The following is an 18,861-nucleotide window of genomic DNA, read 5'->3' on the forward strand; positions in this document are numbered from 1 at the left end:
GCAGTCACTTGTATCCAGATAACCTTACACACAGCCTAGGAATAGGACATAATCCAGCTAAAGTCCTGTTAGAGAAACTGGTAAGCACATATGCATAATTGCAGAATAGAGAAGTGAAGGGACAACTAAGCTATATGGCCACTGGTCCATTAGTGCTTTGCAGACAGACCTGTGGGCTTCAGTATGCAAGCAATAATTGAGTGTAGGGAAGACATCAGTGGAAGTGAGAGTGGAGCGCTTCAGCTTGTTGAATGCCAAGCACACAGCTGCGAGCCTTAAGGTTCTGAAAATGGCCATTCGTGGTCTCATGGAGAGAACTGGCTGAATCCTTCCGCTGTAGCAGGGGAGTAATCTGCATGCCTGTGTCAGGTTTGCAACCTGCGCGAATGATAGCTGGTTGTTGAGAACTACCAAAAGCTTTCATGCAATTTCGGATAGTGTGATCAGGGAGCTCTCCAAGGAGGCTGAAAAGATCATGAAATGGGCTTGTATCTCAAAAATCATGGAATGGGCATATACCTCAAAGATCACAGAATGGGCATGTACCTCAAAGATCTCAAAGCACAGTTTTAAATAACGGTCACATACTAAAGGCATCTGAATACTTTATGAATCCACTATATGACTTCAGATTAATATCAGTAATGGGATTTGAATGCCCAAGAGGTCCATCACTGAATAAAGCGATTTCACTGAAGGTTACAGGGACATATGCTGAACATAAAAACTAAGAGAAATGTGCCTACATTATTGAACATAGCCTAAAATGGCACCACAGTTACAATTTATTATTGCAGTGATCCTGGCTTTCTCCTCCCACAGGCCTGCTTCGACTGGAGGAGTTGGTGCGCCATTTCCTTATTTCCCGGGACACGCTGTCAGTGAGAATGCTTGATGACAGCTTGGACCCCACCCCCTTGCTAAAGGAAATCCGCGATGATAAAGTAGCAACAATTATCATCGATGCCAATGCATCAGTATCTATACTTATACTCAAGAAGGTACGTCACAAGTACACTGATGCATCAGCTACATGGCGGCATCCATCACTTTGCGTTTATTAAGCTGCTGAATACACACGCATGCACATACACCCACCTGCACGTATGTTATTATGTGTAGACATACCTGATGCATGCATTAATTTATTTCTGTTGCTGCTTTTCAGAAAAGCTGATATTCATCCAGCCAATTGAATTCTGTCTCTTTAGTGATTCAATTAATCAGTATTTTAGCTTTCAACATTATTGATTTTGCGGAACAGTATCCTAGAGAATCTGCTTAGTCATTTGCCCTTATCACGTCATCTTTATCATGCAAATATCAAATGACGAGAATTGGCTGGAACGCCAATTCTGTGATATTAGAAAAGAAATGGCCAACACAAGACCTGTCATAATGTGTTTCAGAGCTTGTTGACACAAAACTATGGTGACATAAACCTTTTCCTGAAACAATTACCCAAGACATGTAAAGTGTGAGCATGAGGTACTGCAGTCAGCTAAGCAAAAAAACTCCCAGCTCTAGGTCAAGAGCTAATAAACAAGCTAAATGCCTGAGGAAAAGGAGTAGAAATAATCAGCTCTAGGCCAGTTTTGTGATCCAGATAATAATTCAAATTGTATAATGTCAGTGTCTGTTGACAACACATAAATGCTGTAGGTATTACTGAGGTCTGTTTGTGACTTTCTTGCACTCTCTCTCTCTCTCTCTCTCTCTCTCTCTCTCTCTCTCTCTCTCTCTCTCTTTCTTTCTAGGCATCAGAGCTAGGTATGATGTCAGCCTTCTACAAGTATATCCTCACCACAATGGTAAGACACCCTGCCCACTTTCCTCCTTCAACCAATGACACACCAACCATATTTTCCATGGTTCCTGTGGGAGCTGGAGTTGGGCTTTGTCCAGTCTGCTCATCAGAAATGCATGATGCCTCTGTGCTGTTCATCATCATCATGGCCATAGCGGGATATGCCCTTGTTTGAGGTGACTTCCCGCTGCTTAAATTCATAGCAGAAATTTTGAGGTCATATATTGTTCAGTGGGGAGCTGAGTGATTTTACAATAGCTGCAGTGAGGCGAATTGGGTGATGATTGTAAGGCCCTTGGAGGCCTCACGGATTTCCGTGAGCAGAGCAAGTCGTGTTTTGCTGATTTATGCCCAGGGTTTTGTTATTTCTATGTGATGAGTGACATTTTGGGCCTGGGTTCTGGCAGCTGGCCCAAGATCAGTGCTTAGGGTTCACCTCTACCAAACTGACAAGGTTGATGAAGAAACAGAATGATGAAGAGTGCGAGTGCAAGTTTCATCCCATGCCTTTCCACGCCGAAGCTTGGCATTAGTGGAAAGGTTATGTGAATGAAATACAATCTTTGTCTTCTGAAAAAAAAAAAGTAAATCCTGTTCCTGCTGTTCCTCTCTGCACCTGTCTCTGGACCTCCTGGGATCTGGAAGGACTTCCCTCTGCTGAGGTTGGATGATGTGGTAAATGACCAGTCCAATGTTGTGGGCTTCTCCATGCTGAACAGTAGTCATCCCTTCTACCTGGAGTTCATCAGGAGTCTCAACCTGTCTTGGAGGGAAGGATGCGACCTGAGCCCTTACCCGGGTCCAGCTGTGAGCCTCATGCATGTATACACACACACACACACATGCATGTACAGACACACACACATAAACACACACACAGACACGCACACTGGTGCTGAGACAGACCTGCACTAACATGAGTGTTTTGTGCCCACATGCACCACAGTAGAATTTCAGGGATCTTATTTTGCCCCATATTCCATGTTAAGCATGAGGTGCCATATTCTCAAACTAAGGTACATGAATCATTTCTACTGTGATCATCTGTTTTGCTAGCTTGATGATTAGTTATCTTGCATAGGAGATACTCTATCCAGGAATGTCTTGATACTTAGAAACCAAAGGAACCATTTTTTAATGTCAGCTGGGTTGATATACATGAATTGTTCTATAAGGCAGTCTAGAAGAATGTCACCTTCAGACCCTTATAGGCATGAAAAATTATATTCAGTCACTAAAGCCTTTTCTCTCACTCCCCCTCTCTCTGATTCTCAACCCTAGTTAATGTCCTCTCCTCTCAATCAATTTTTATTTCTATCTGGGTCTCTGTGTATGCTTCCTTTTGGCCATTTGAGCCTGCAGAATTAGGGTGAGCACAGTATACTTAACCATTGTGTTTTGGCAGTTAAGCCTGGTAAATAAAAATTACATAGAATATTATGAGTTAATTGCTGATACCAGAATGTTTGTTTATAGAACTGTACTGAGATATTTCCATAGTGACAGAGCTCCTCTAGCAACTACTATACAACTGTGTCAGTACAATGAACTCTTGGTAAAAGTATTCCTTGCACTTTTAGCAAGTTTCCTGTCATGCCAGCTAGATCCACAATATTTTGTTATAACTGAGCTTGATTACATCAAGTCATCAGAGCTGGAATGTCCATGGAACACTGAACATTGTCTTTGACTTTCCACAGCGGTACCTGTTACTATGCTTACTCAGCTCCCTCAGGGCTTCCCTTCACTCAGGGGCCTCTTTTTCTTTCTTGTGTCTCCTCCTAGCTGTCGTCTGCTCTGATGTTTGACGCAGTGCACGTGGTGGTCGGGGCAGTGCGTGAGCTAAATCGGAGTCAGGAGATCGGGGTGAAACCACTCAGCTGCACCTCCGCGCTCATCTGGCAACATGGCACCAGCCTCATGAACTACCTGCGCATGGTGTGTGTCACCATGGCTATGCCAGCGCCAGCCATTTTCTGGCATTTTCTGGGTGGGGGGTGGGGGGGGGGACTGTTTTCCTTCCCTGGTAGTGTCTTTTGTGTCTGGTGCTGGTGGTGTAGATGGCTGACTAGCATGTCTGTTTTTCTCTATTTATGCTAATCTTGTGTTGTCAGCATGTGCAGCAGCTAAATGTTTTGTGGTGTATTTCTTTGTTTTTTTGTGGTGTGTTTTTTTAATTTGTATTTTGGGGGGGAGGGGGGTTTGCATATATGTGGTTGTGTTATAACTATTTTTTATTAGAATTATTTTGTTATGGTGATTTTTGTTCAAATGACATTAAATTGTAAAAATGTGTCTTAATTTATACTCTACCTATAGAAGAGCATTGGTATGGGTTGTGCTATACACTAGTAAATATTCTGTTTTCTGGCTGCTAGACAGTGCTAGACTTGCTTGGTTCTTTCACCGGTCATTTCTACTTTTATATCCAAGTCTGCCACTCTCTGTCCCTTCCCATCTGTTTTGCAGTTTGTTCCTTTCTGTCTTTGCACATCACTCCATCACTCCAACACCCCTTTTGGCAGCATCTCTCCTCTGCTGTTCTCGGTTTGTCACTGTCACCTGTCTCATCATTTCACCTCCGTTCGCTTGCGTTTTCATCATCATGCCTTTTCTTTTCTTCTCTCTTCTTCCTTCACCCTAATGTGTCTGAAACCCAGAGCTTCATTTGGCATGCTACAATGACCTATCAAAAACAAAATGCATATTGCTCCTCTTTCATTCTTCACCCTCTCACATTTTATACACCCCTCTCCCCATTTCTTTCTCTCACTAGTAAAGCACATGTTCATAAGGTTCATAGTATTTATCTAATATTTAAGCACTTTTAAGCATACTTTACTTGTATGCAAGCAGGAATATTAATAGGAAATATAAGGATATTCAGTATTATTTTGTTTTAGGAATGTAATTAGACTGGCGATTTAGACCAGACCTGATTGTGAAATTTAGGACACCCACATCCTTAAAATCAATACATGTGGGGTGATCATGTTTTGGGCCTATGTTTAAAAATTTAAAAAGAAAAATATGTTCCAATCACAATATCAAGGTATTTGTTTTTTAAAATGAGTCTGTAGCAAATGTGGCAGTTTACATTCTACAAGGATATTTGGTTTGATTGTCATTTCACTGTGGAACATTGTGGAATGAGTTTGATTTTCTCAGTGTGAATGCAAGACTGACACACAGAACCCATGCAGTGGAGGAAAGTGACTGATTTGCAGTTAAGACATGTTCCCTCTTCCCTGATTGGCTGGGCTAATTCCAGTAGAGTGCTGCAAAATTCCCAAGTGATCCAGGAACATTTTTACTTCTTTTTCATCTTATCAAAAGCAAACAGATTATTTGTTATCCATTTGTTTCATTTGCTTCTTCATCTTGTCGTTTTAGCACAAATTAAACTCTAAGCAAGGTTTTGTAATGAATGTTATCCCACGGCAGTCATTAAAAAAGTCTTACAACAACTTAGGCAGGCTGTCTTTCTGGAGAACAACACCAATAAACTGGGAAAAGAATATCATGTCCAAAAAATAAACACCAAGTTAACACAACTGTGATATTACCTGATCACCTGTTACAGAGCCCTTTTCACTTGATTTGGTGCTTTGCAAAAGTACCTGGACACTTCAGCAGGATTTTGACAGGATGAGAATGAGGCTAAATAGAATAATGGCATCTTTTCTGGCCATATGTGTCACAGCAGCTAGAGTAGTGTATGCTAGTTGGTCACTACCATCTTTATCCACTCAAACCTGCAAACATTGGCACTTACATCTGAGCCCTTACCGCTGAGCCCTTATCATCTTGATAATGTGGAGAAGGTTCTGAATAGATTAAGTGCATATTAGACCATGAACTGATTGTACACAACCTTACCCCTTAAGAACTCTTCCATTGCCAGTGTAAAGCCCTGTCCGATTCATCTTCTCTTATCAACAGACAAATGAGATGTTCTAGAATACATCTGATCATTTCATTGTTTGTAGTTTCAACTTAATCATATCGCTAATAAAGATTAGTAAGCCAGTTTCAGAAATGACTTTGAGGTTACCATGCATGGCTAGAAAATTTAGCTTATGCGGAAAGTCTTGCAATACTTTGTGTGCTGTGTTTTTCCTCCACACTTTCTCTTTCCCATTGTGGTTTAAATATTTGAAACGTTTTGTCCCAGTCCTGTGCTGGCCAGTCCTAGTGCATTTACCATATGTTAATATGGTTTTTCCTAAGTGCTGATGCTTAGGTAAGGCCTCCATCTTGTGTGGCTCTTTTGTTTTTTGATGTTAAAATTGTTGCGATTTGCTGACAGTACCCCCTGTACTTCAGAAGTTGTTTGGGGTTTCAGTTGTTTAAAAGGAACTTTCTTCATAGCTCTGGTAATGATTCCTTCCTTGTGCACAGCTTTGACCTACCTAGATGTTGCTGTTTCTTTCCATACTTTCTTTCTATATACTTCATAACTCCATATACACTTATTACTTTATTTTATATATATACATACACATTCATTTTATGTATATACATACACACTCATTACTTCATTACTTTATTACTCCCTATACATATACACTTATTTCTTCAGTAATTTCCCAAAGAAGAGGTTTGAATTGCTATTATTCCACAGCAAGAAAACCCACATGCATACAAATACCGTATGCCTGTTAGTCATGCTTAATTCCACCTTAAATCTTTTTGTCAACCTGTTTGATTAGAAAACAGACAAAGACAGTTACTTCACACACAGGCAAAACCCATCATTCAGGTTTCTCTAATGCCTTTTCTTTGCTATCTGTTTTCTCTCCTACTGTCTCAGTTCATTATTTATGTTCATTTTTTAAGGTGGAGTATGATGGCTTGACAGGGAGAGTGGAGTTTAACAGTAAAGGCCAGAGAACAAACTACACCATACACATTCTAGAGAAGTTTCGAGGAGGGCACAAAGAGGTAACACACACATGTGCACATCATCTTATAAAAGTAAAGGAGATCATTGAAAGACCATAACAAGGTCATATGTTATGAAGAGGTTAGGAGGGTGGCAAAATATGGTAGCTGGAATAAATACTTCTGTGTCATCCAAACATTTATGGTACTCACTGGCTCAGTTTCCTTCTTTCACACATTAGGTTAAACACATTTTAAAGGAGAAATGAATTATTCATGAGATTTGTTTCATTTGGTCTAAATCATAATATCTACTGTATTTGCAATTGTTTGCACACATATTTTTTGCAGTAGCATGTCATAGAGAAGCTGGCTTCTGGCTTGCTTGTTGTAGGACCATAGGAACAGCACAGAACTTTTTTCTTCTGTCTTTCCTTCTTTCCTTTTCTAAATGCTCCATGTCCATGTCTCCACTCTTTCTCCACCTCTGTGTTTCTCCATGACTTTATTCCATGCACCCTCTCCACTGCTTTGGTTGCAGATTGGTATCTGGTACTCCAACAACACACTGGCAATGAACTCCACCTCTTTAGACATCAACACATCACAGACTTTGGCCAACAAGACACTTACTGTGACCACCATATTGGTAAGAGAACTTCAGATCTGCCACCAAACTGACAAAGGCTTCATTATAGTGACACAAATGTGACATATTGAGTTCCTTGTTGGTTCATTACCACAACAGTAAAGGCTTAACTTTTAACTTTTTTTATAGGTTTAACTCAAAGTTGACAGTCCATTACTGTTAATAGGTTTTTACAGAATTAAGACGTTCTGTATTAAGGGCATAGACATCTCAGGGCTACATGTGCACAATGCCAAAAGCCTTATAATCTCCTAATCATTTGTAATACCTAAGTATTATGTAATGGAGAAGATGAATTCCTTACTGAACTTAATGGATTTAATGGATCTGCATAGCATCTCTTTACTGAACCGACAGAAGAGTTATAAAGTGGCTATTCTCCAGTTGCCTCCCATTACCCTCTAAGTCCCTCTAGACATACTATGCAGTGACATTTTAGCCTAAAAGCAGCTTGTGTTAAAATGAAGCAATCACTGTTCAGCAGCAACTTTAATGTCTTTTTATTGCCTACCAGTGAGCCAAACAGTGGTTTCGATTTAAGTTTATGACACATACACATATGTACAGCACTACATTACAGAGATGAAATGAGTGTTCCATTACTTTGCAGGAGAACCCATATGTGATGCGGAAAGAAAACTACCAGGACTTTGAGGGGAATGACCAGTATGAAGGGTTCTGTGTGGATATGTTGCGGGAGCTGGCGGACATTTTAAAGTTCTCATTTAAAATTAAGCTGGTCGATGATGGGTTGTATGGAGCGCCAGAGCCAAATGGGTCCTGGACAGGCATGGTGGGGGAGCTCATTAACAGGGTAAGAGTATTATGCACAGAAACACACACACACACACATACACACACACACACACACACACACACACATATATATATATATGCACAGAAACACACACACACACACACATATATATCTCCAAAAAATATTCCAGATCAGTAACTGCAGTGTAATGTAGTAAGAGATGTATAGATAGTAGAAAGAGAGAGAGAGAGAGAGAGACAAGAAACAGGATCTTTTCAGACAGAGGTCCATCAGCTGTGTAAGCAAAGTGCTGCAAAAAAGGTTGTACAGCTCATGAAGGACCTCTGTCCAAAACATCCTGTTTCTCAGGAAGCCTTGTGTACTTCACTACAATTTTGAATCTTTCTCTCTCTCAGCTGAATATTTCATCTATGTGCCTCACAAGTGCATTCCACTCTCCTTGCCTATTGAAACCAGCCCCAGTACTGCTCAGGCTGCTGCTAAACCAATTCTTCCATTAGAGCTGAGATTACAGATATTTTTTCAGCAGCTCCACTATTACTGCTAATTCTAAACATAATGATATTGGTAATGATGATGGTAATGACCTTGTATTGCCCATGGTGTGAGTAGGTCTTAGCCAATTCATGCCAGCATAGGAATGAACACACACACACACACACACACACACACACACACACACACACAAACACACACTCACTCATTCACTGTAATCATGTGTCTCTATTGCCAATTATATCATGGTGTGTTTCAATTACAACTGCTAGAGAAAGTGTGAGGTTGGCACACATTAATGTGCTCTGCATGAAAACTTGTGGTGACACATGCACACACACACACACACACACACACACACACACACACACACCAGAAAACACACACACAGAAAACACATGCCACGATCCCTTCTCTCATGACAGTGGTACTTGATGAAACTATCATGAAGTCTTTAATGAGGCTACCCTTGTTAATCAATTAAGAAGTAATTAAGTAACCTGAAGGTGTCTGGGGTGCATTTCTTTTAGAAATTTTTAAGAACTCTAATAATCACTCTGTTCTCCCTGTACTCCATCAACCTCTCCACCACCACCTCTCACCTTCCTCAATGTCATTTCCTCACCCTCTCACACTCCTTCATTCCTCATGAGCCCACAGACTGCATTCCTCTCTCCTCCTCTCTACATTTTCATAGCAACATGTCTCCCTCACCCCTATTTGAATGCTCATCTTCTGCTTCCTTGGTCTCAACAGTCCCTGACCACCTCTATCTCATTTCTTTTTGCTCTTAAATCCACAATGCACAACTCTTGCCCACTAAAAACTATGTTGCCTTGGCTCATGTACTCCTACAAGACATATTCTGTCTTATATTCATCATTTGTTCCACTCTCCTAGGGCTGTGTTCCTTCATTCTTCTGGAAGACCCCACCCCCACTCCACAACAAATATCCCTTTTCTTTGTTGCCCTCAAGACTCTCATACCACATTCCACCTCATACCTCTGTCGTTCCTTTTATCATTATTTGATGGTGTTTTTTTCTGTCTCTGAGCCATTTCTTCTCCTGAGCCCTAAATACATAAACAATTTCCTTTTGCCCTTCTAATATCATTCCAGACGTGCATGCGACCAATTGTATATGCTGTTATAAAGTATCTCTCTGTCCCTTTTCTTTGACTTTATTCTTTTCCTGTCCCTCCTCTTCCATCTAAAGATGACACACCCCCAAATGACTAACTCTGACCTTAACTGACTTTCAAAACCAAGGTAGATGGATTAATGTCAGTCTGGAGAATGTAGCTTAAACAGCATGTAATAGTATATGCTCTATACACCTTCAGGGGAAGTATGCCCTTTTACTTTTTCCCTAGACACTAAGCACTTCCTATATACTGACCAGTCAGCAGAAGTTAACTTTGAGACAAATGACTGTTGGTGTCAGAGGTTGACTGTCAAAGGTCATTGGTCCGAATATATTTGAGAGCAGATTTATTTACATTTCTTGCTTTGAGTCATGTCTCAATGTTGAATTGTACTGCCAGGGCCATTTTTCAACCTAATCTAATATATATAAGATCAGTAAGAGGTGGAGAGAGCATCTACATTAGACATTATTCACTCTGCCATCTAGTGATCATTGTGTGGTCCTAAGAAAAATAAGTATTGTTTTAAAAAGGTGAGTTAGTTTCACTAGCTGTTAAACTCACAAGCTCAGGGATGCCCAAGTTCAGTCCTGGTGAACTATTGTCCTACTGAGTTTACTTCCAAACCTAATGTAACACACCTGATCCAGGTAAAGTGCTTCAGTAGCATATTAGAGCCTGGTGTGATAGATTAGTGTTGGAACTAAACTCTGCAGTGATCTAGGTGTAAAACTCTCACAATATTTGTCTGTATTTAATATAACTGCAACAAAAAGGCCATGTACTTAATGGATAACTGATTTTACATATTGATTTGTGAAAGATTTAGCTCATATTAACTACAGCTAATCATGAAAGCAAACCCTGTATTAAAAAAAAGAAAACTATGAGCAAAAGATAACATACTCATTCATTCTTTCATAGTACCCCTATGTTCTGTAACACGGATATGTCAAATAGAATAGTAGCAAGGAAATGTGTAGCTCTGGAGTGAAGCCAAACCTGCCAAATAGATTACAGGTCATAATGAAAGAGAGTTACATCAGAGGCAAAGGGGGAAATGCAATAAGGAGAATCTCTGTAGTTACAGACAGTGTGTGTTTCTGAGTTTTAAAACATTTTGGAAATGGGATTCCTGTTCTGACTTTGTGTCTGCTTATTTTTCTAATTTATTACTGTTCGGTTCTCTAGCATGAGCAGGTTAAAGAACAGTGACTGTCATTATTTTATCACTTTTTGATCTCTTTCCATCTTGCTCCCCCCTCTCTCTCATTCCCTCCACCTCTCTCTCCATGCCGTTCTGTCACCGTCTCTTCTCCTCTTGTTGCTCATCTTCTCTTTTCGCTTTTTCCTTCTCTCACAGAAAGCAGACCTGGCTGTAGCAGGTTTCACTATCACCTCCGAGAGGGAGAAGGTCATAGACTTCTCCAAGCCCTTTATGACTCTCGGCATCAGCATTCTTTACCGCGTCCACATAGTAAGAGGCCCACACGCCAACAGTGCCTTCATGTTGCATCCCACACACGTCTGGGAGTTTCTGGGTATGATGTGTTAACTCAGACAAGGTTTATGTCATGAATTTGTAAAGCAGTATTTTCCTATGTTGTGAATACAAAGGACACTATAGTTGTACTAATTGAGAATAAAAAACAAAACAAAAAACCCCAATGAAAGTTCAAAGGACTAAATAGCTCTTTCCTCATGCCACATTTAGGATATTCTAATCAAGATTAGAGTATTTTTATTTCATTTTAAGTATATATTTGGGAAGTACATATGGTTTAAAATATTGTATTTAAGAATATAAATTCCTATTGCTACAATGCTCTATTTTTGGAAAGAATCTCTGACATGAAATCAGTTGTTTCTACATTGTGACACACCCTTTAGTGTCAAAATAACCTATTGATTCCAGATTACCAGGTTTAGTGGCAGGGATATAAAAAACTAAAACTTTCCCTCCTGTTCTCGAGGTGAGAGTGGCAAAGCATTACATTTTTGATCTGAGAGGTGTATGCAGCCTCAAGATAAAGGAAAGCTGTGTGTGGTTCTAGGGTGCTGGCAGGACTTTCATGGTCCATTCTCACACTACAGTCCCCTTAGAGTGGATGCAAATATACTGTGAACTCTCAGCAGCATGTCCATTGGAGTCACATTTCTGAACATGGACTGCCACCGACAAACCCATACAAACCCATACACAGGCTGGTGAGACAGAATTAATTTGCCAGTGCCATCATTTTGGAAATTTAGGGTGCCTATGGAATATAAGCAAATTGCCTACACAGCTAGTTGGCACCATGTGCAGCCAGACACTCTTTAAACTCATAACCCCTCTACAACCACCCTCCCCCAACTCTATAACTCTTTCACTCTCTCTCTCTCTCTCTCTCTTTCTCTCTCTCTCTCTCTTTCTCTCTCTCTCTCTCTCTCTCTCTCTCTCTCTCTCTCTTTCTCGCTCTCGCTCTCTGTGCCAGTTCTTTCATAGCCACTCTAGAGACTGAAGAATCGAACCTTTCTTCCAATATTTTTAGTGATGTGAATCAGCTAATCATAGCTGTCCATACTCTACAAGAGAGGGCATACAGTGGAGTCTCATACAGTCCAATATACATGATAAGGCATGAAGCATCTGGAAGTGTCTTAAAAGTCTCATTGGAGTTTTAAATACAATGAGCCAGTTACAATTACAAGGTATAATCAAAAAGAATATGTAGAAATGTTGTTGACTAGCTTCTGAGCCATGATGCTACCTAGCAGTGAGGGTGTTGGGTTCTCCCAACAAAACTAAAATTAACTTAAATAGAATTGTTCTTCACAAAATGACAAGTGTGGAGAAGATAATTGATTTATCTTATACACTAATTATTAAGAAAGGCAAACTAAAACAGAAGATAACAGGGACTTTTGTCCACAATCACCCTGAAAATGTTTTTACTATCAGTTTGTGGTTGTAGTATTGTCAGAGCTAAGTATATTTTAGATGTAAACTGCAGTGTTTGTCCATGTCCATTTCTAGTTTTAGTTTCATAGTACTATACATTGCTTTATGGCTTTCTTTTGCATATGCTTCCAACAACTATCTGACTATGTATACAGTTATTTTTGCCAGCCTAGCCCTCCTGTTAAATTTAGTCATCACTTGTGGTCATCACTTGAAAATGTTGAAGCCAACAGATGAATATACATGGTCATAATAAAAACTAGTTAAGCCACAAAATAAGGCTTAACTAGTTTTTATTATGGCCATGTAAAATCATCAATTACCACAAATTGTTTAAAACCACATATTTAAAGGAATTCTTGCAAACAGTTGGCACACTTGGCAGTAACAGGGCAGGAAGCTTCCTGGGGCAATGGTATAGCGGTACCCATACCTGGCATTATATACAGGCTGCTCCCAGTCCCTGTGCAGTGGCTTAAAGATCTGCAAAGGAACCAGGCTCCAGTCCTCCCACAACACTATATGCGCTATGAACTCTGGACTGCATCTATGTGCTGCTATGGTCCTGGTCCTGGTCCAGGTGCTCAGTCAGTTTTATATGTGGGGGCACCCATGCCCAGCCTCACCCACCCACAGCTAGCTTTGGCCCACCCTCACATCATTCATCTCAGCCATGCTTTGTCCTGCCCTGTCCCACCTCATCTCAATGCATGGCAGCATGTAGGATAATCAAAAACACATCACACAAATATGGTTACCAGTAACCATGTAATGGCTGGCCAAATTATTACTTTGTTTTTAATAATCAGGTTCCAGTAAGTGGATGTAAAAACATAGTTGCTTCCATTTGCTTGGTGTAAAAACTTGCTGCCTTTCACAACAAAGTGAAGGCACACATGTAGCACAGTCTTACCTGGCAGCATTTTTATAACAATGATGTCTTTATTTCAGATCTTGGCCAGATGAGCTCTAGGGCATTTAAATTTGAATTTTGATTAGGGCACTCCAGAAGCATTCATTACCTATTTTGCATGTGTGCTCTGCTGAGTGACCTGTCTGTAATACAGCCTCAAAGCCATGATCACGTAACCTTACAATCTCACCTTCATTAAGCCATGCCTATGCTGGGCAGAATGGATGTTTACTTCCGCAATGGCCATCAGCGATTTCTGCAGTGAAACCTTTTGAAATAACCATAATTGACTGGAATGATGTTATTGTGTTCAGTATATTGCAAAGCATAACAAAGCCTACACCAGTCTGCTTTCATGTTTAATTATTAATTCTATTGTAGAGTGACCCAGGACTCCAGGGGTTTGTCCCTGTACCTTTTGGCTAACTCAGTTTGGTTTGAAGTCCTTATTAGTCAGCAGAGTGTCAGCCTTCTCTTTCTTCCTGCTGGACTCATGAGCCACTGAATCTGATTGAGAGTTGGCAAAAGAGATTTGCTGATATCTGGAAAGTATTCTGGGTTATTTTCAGAAATCCAAAACATTTGTTGGTTGATTCAGAGCCAAGATGCAGGAGAGATTGTAGCAGTACAGTCAATCTTGTGAGGAGACATAAGTGCTTGCTCTGCTTAGACAGCAGGGTCCTAACAGCCACTCAGAACAGCCCAAAAGCATCTTGGGTGGAATTTTTGTGGTACAAAATTTAACGGTGTTAAACCTATACTTGGAAGGGTGAGAAAAAATCAGCCTGTTTAATAAATAACTATTTAATAAAGTGAAAATTCTAGTCATGCATGTAATTGGGTTTATAAGTTAGGGCAGTTAGTTTTTAAAAGCTGAAGACTGCTTTTTTAATTAAGTTGCACATTTAATAGATGATACAGTAAGGAACAAAACCAAACTTAACCTTCTGCTACTTAACACCGCAACAGACTAAAACAACTGAAAAACTACAGTACACAGTACAGAAAGTGAAAGAAATGATGAAATTCCAAAAACACAAACTACAATAAGTTAATAGAAAATATATATTAAAATATAAAATAAAATTGGTTTTATCCCTAAGATGTGCGACTTACTTATTTGGCCAATTGCTATGGAGCTTTCTGAATTGTTTGAATATACAGACATCATAGAGGAAGGTTTACTGGTCTTACTGTGCCATGTAAATTAGGTGATAACAGGGCCACCACTGCCAAACAGTGCACCTTTATTTACTGAGAGAATATTAAATGTTATTAATTATAAGTATTCACATACTAACCAAACAATAAAGGGGTAATCCAACTACTCCTGAAATCAGACTCTCAAATAAAAGATTAACTTGCTCAGATGTCCCTGATGTCTGTGAGGGCAATGAAGATATCTTTTAATTTTGTGGAATTTATTACTCTGTCTGCAAAGTAATAGACAAATACATTTATATTCAAATACAACCTGGAGGTTCCTCCAATACCAAGAACTCTGTTTATTGAGTTGAACACACCTTATTTTGTTCTTCCTGCAGGGCAGGAAGCCAGGCTACTTCTCCTTCCTGGACCCGTTCTCTCCTGCTGTCTGGCTGTTCATGCTCTTAGCCTACCTAGCCGTTAGCTGCATTCTCTTCTTGGCTGCCAGGTACCTTCCTTGCTGTCAGTGCCGCAGCTTTGCCACTTCCATCCCAGCTTTACCCACATTATTTAACTCTTCGCGCACACATACATACACTGATGAAAAATGCATTGGTTCACATAGCAAATTAAGGTGAGAAGGTCTAATAGAGGATGAGGGTTCGTAAAAGTGCTTGGTGGTCCTGGGAACAGCACACCTAACTGGACATTTTCATTAATCCTTGTTCTAGTGTCTCCGCCTCTCCAATTCCCCAATCTTTATGAGTCATTAACATGCTCCTTTACATCTTGGTTTAATGTGTTTGCATATTACAGCCTTCACAGATGAAGATTCTCATTCCTTTTGTGTGTGAATGTGTGTGGAGAGAATTCTTTCAAAAATTCACATCCACCCTTACAGATTTATCTCTCTCTCTTTCACTGAAATTATATTAATACAATAATTGTTTAACAAAAGTAGTTAATCATTTAATAATAGAATAAGTATGTGATGTATGTGATTCAATTACAATATGATTAAAATAAAAGCTCATAATAATCCCTCCACCCTGTTTCTTCTGTCTTCCATTTTCATTTTGTTTCTCTGTAATATTCATCCAATATTACCTATAATCTTTTGATTATGAGATAGCTGTGGGTCTTACCTGCTGTCTCTCTCCCTTCCAGGCTGAGCCCCTATGAGTGGTATAACCCCCATCCATGTCTACGAGAACGCAGGGACCTGCTGGAGAATCAGTACACACTGGGAAACAGCCTGTGGTTTCCGGTAGGAGGTTTCATGCAGCAGGGTTCAGAAATCATGCCTCGGGCCCTTTCAACGAGGTGTGTTAGCGGTGTCTGGTGAGTAGGTGTTAAAGGAGATGTGTGTTTGTTTTTTGTTTTTTTGTTTGTTTTCTTTTGTGTGTGTGTGTGTGTGTGTGTGTGTGTGTGTGTGTCAGTGTGTGTGAGAGAATGAGAGAGAGAGAGAGAATGATGAACTCTGGTGTTTGAGTGCCTATGAGGTCAAGATCAAGACATTTTACCCAATTTATATATTTGTTTAGAGTCTACAATAAGGTTTTATTTTCTCTTTTTCTTCTCCCTTTCTCAGATAAATGATATATCAAATGATTCTTTCATTCATCACACCACCATCTCCATCCTTCCACTCCAGAACTGTTTCTCCAGTCATCTTCTCAAATAAATATGTCTGTTCTAACCATATTGTTTGTGTATGTATGTATGTTTAGTAAATATCTCACAGATTTTACCAGATACTTTACGGGGTAACTTAATTGAGTGTGAATATGTATGTATGTATGTGTGTGTGTGTGTGTGTGTGTGTGTGTGTGTGTGTGTGTGTGTGTGTGTGTGTGTGTTTGGTCCCTCAGGTGGGCATTCACGTTGATCATCATTTCCTCATACACGGCCAACCTGGCTGCGTTTTTGACAGTTCAAAGGATGGAGGTGCCTATTGAGTCTGCAGATGACCTAGCAGACCAGACCAACATTCAGTATGGCACCATCCATGGAGGCAGCACCATGACCTTCTTCATGGTCAGACTTCTCACCTTTTAACCTTATCCAGTATGATTAATTGAGCCTTGCATCTGTCTTAAAAATCTTTTCTCAATGTTTTGTGTGAGTGTGTGTGTGCGAGAGAGAGTGAGAGTGAAAGAGAGTGTTCAGTAGTAAGCCACTAATCCAGTTTTACTTGGGTAGAAATCTGTGGAGATCTAAACCAATACAAATTTCCTCCTAATTTCCTGAGTCATTTTTCATTAAGTAATTATTTCTCTATTTGTCTCTCTCTCTCTTCCCCCTCTCTATCTGTCTCTCTCCATGTCTTACTCTCTTTCTGTCTGTCTCTCACTCTCTCCATCTGTCACTCCCCCCTCTCTTTCTCTATCTGTCTCTCCCTGCCTCACTCTCACTGTCTCTCCTTCTCCCTCTCCCTCTTCTTATCCCTCACTCTCTGTCTCTCCCTTTCCCTCCCTCTCCCTCTCCTTATCCCTCACTCTCTGTCTCTCCCTTTCCCTTTCCCTCTCCATCTGCCTCTTCCACTTGATGTCCTCCTTTTATCCTCTGGCTTCCATTAATCCAACCATAAACACCCACACCCACACATACACACAGAACTCCCGGTACCAGACGTACCAGCGCATGTGGAACTACATGTATTCCAAGCAGCCTAGTGTGTTCGTGAAGAGCACAGAGGAGGGTGTTGCCCGCGTACTCAACTCTAAGTATGCTTTCCTGCTGGAGAGTACGATGAACGAGTACCACCGACGTCTCAACTGCAACCTCACGCAGATTGGGGGTCTGCTGGACACCAAAGGCTATGGCATCGGCATGCCCCTTGGTAAGTTAAGTGAGAGAGAGAGAGAGAGAGAGAGAGAGAGAGAGAGAGAGAGAGAGAGAGTGAATGTGTGTGTTTGTCTGAGAGGGAGAGAAAAAAGATATCTGAACCCTCCACCTCAAATTGCACCGGTCTGGAACTTTGGTGTGTTTTTTGGCATTGAGGGGTAGAAGCAGACATTGCATTTCTGTCAACTTTGCTTTGACACAGGGAGCATGCGCTGTGGAAAAGGGGATGTTAGCAAGGAGAGAATAAGGAAAGAGGTTAAATTAATACATTTGCCACAGTGGGCCTTCATTACACTGACTGATTACTACAAAAAGACAGAGGATGATGATTATGGTTATTTGACAGACACTTTAAATACAGAGTAACTTTGATAAATGTACAAACAGATAAGACATGTACAGAGAATCTGATGCCAAAAAAGTTTTAAAAGAATTTATAAACTAAACAAAATTCTTCCTCTAGCTTAATCAGGTACAAGTGACAGAGGGGTGACAAATGACATGTTAGAGTGCAGGATTTCCAGAGTAGCAACAGAGTAGCAACATTTAGCAAGGAGCAATTTTCTATCAAGTGATCAGATGAATAAATGTTTCACATTTAACATTTAATAAATGTTCTTTAAATAGATTTACACTACATTTACAAAAATATATAGATTTGTCTATCTATAGATAGACAAAAATATATAGATAGGTTGGAAGAGATCAGGTTGGAAGAGTTAATTCTACCATGCAGTGAGATTTTCCAACCTTGTTGCAGATCTTAAGAAAGAACCTGTAGGAAGGTTTGACAAAAAGAGAGTATTATCATGTAGTACTGATAAGAAAAGCCATACTTACTCCTGGCAAGCACTGATTATAAGGTATTCAAAGTGATGCACCCTAGGCTGCCAAATGCAATGGACCTTGGAAATGTAATGGGAACAAAGACAAGACAGAGTTCCTGGTTCCCAACAAAGTGTGAAAGCAAGTGGTGAAAGAATCTGATGATTCACACTGTCGGGATGAAGGGTGAAGGAAACAGGATAAACACAAATGACAGTTCTCTTGGGCAGTTTGGAGTGCTTCAGTACCTGCCAGGAGTACTCTTCCAGTGGTATGCCAAGCCTTAGGTGGTTTTCCTCTGCAGATGTGATGAAAGAGAATGCCTTTTCCAGAGTTCAGGATGGAGAAAACAGCAGAGAGACAGGTAGTTTTCAACATAGCTGGGCTTGGGGGTAGACTTGCTGTTGGGGTCAGGGGTAAAGACTTT

General features: G+C 40.3%; 1 protein-coding gene across 4 annotated transcripts in view; it reads left to right on the forward strand.

Moving 5' to 3' along the window:
• LOC113581251 (glutamate receptor ionotropic, kainate 5) overlaps positions 1-18,861 on the forward strand; it is a 65,519-nt gene that overhangs the window by 39,194 nt on the left and 7,464 nt on the right. For 2 of the 4 annotated variants that reach the window (XM_081696881.1, XM_027016261.3), the window contains exons 8-19: positions 823-1,001; positions 1,758-1,811; positions 2,453-2,614; positions 3,593-3,745; positions 6,647-6,751; positions 7,233-7,340; positions 7,951-8,154; positions 11,123-11,236; positions 15,161-15,270; positions 15,930-16,103; positions 16,634-16,799; positions 17,379-17,604. In XM_081696881.1, the coding sequence (XP_081553007.1) occupies positions 823-1,001; positions 1,758-1,811; positions 2,453-2,614; positions 3,593-3,745; positions 6,647-6,751; positions 7,233-7,340; positions 7,951-8,154; positions 11,123-11,236; positions 15,161-15,270; positions 15,930-16,103; positions 16,634-16,799; positions 17,379-17,604 (1,755 nt within the window). Of the gene's footprint in view, positions 1-822; positions 1,002-1,757; positions 1,812-2,452; positions 2,615-3,592; positions 3,746-6,646; positions 6,752-7,232; positions 7,341-7,950; positions 8,155-11,122; positions 11,237-15,160; positions 15,271-15,929; positions 16,104-16,353; positions 16,478-16,633; positions 16,800-17,378; positions 17,605-18,861 lie in introns of those variants that run through there. The other 2 variants (XM_081696885.1, XM_081696891.1) reach the window with 2 other exon arrangements.

Source organism: Electrophorus electricus, chromosome 2 (assembly GCF_041902795.1).
Source record: "Electrophorus electricus isolate QZ-2024a chromosome 2, ASM4190279v1, whole genome shotgun sequence".
Classification (NCBI taxonomy): Eukaryota; Metazoa; Chordata; class Actinopteri; order Gymnotiformes; family Gymnotidae; genus Electrophorus; species Electrophorus electricus.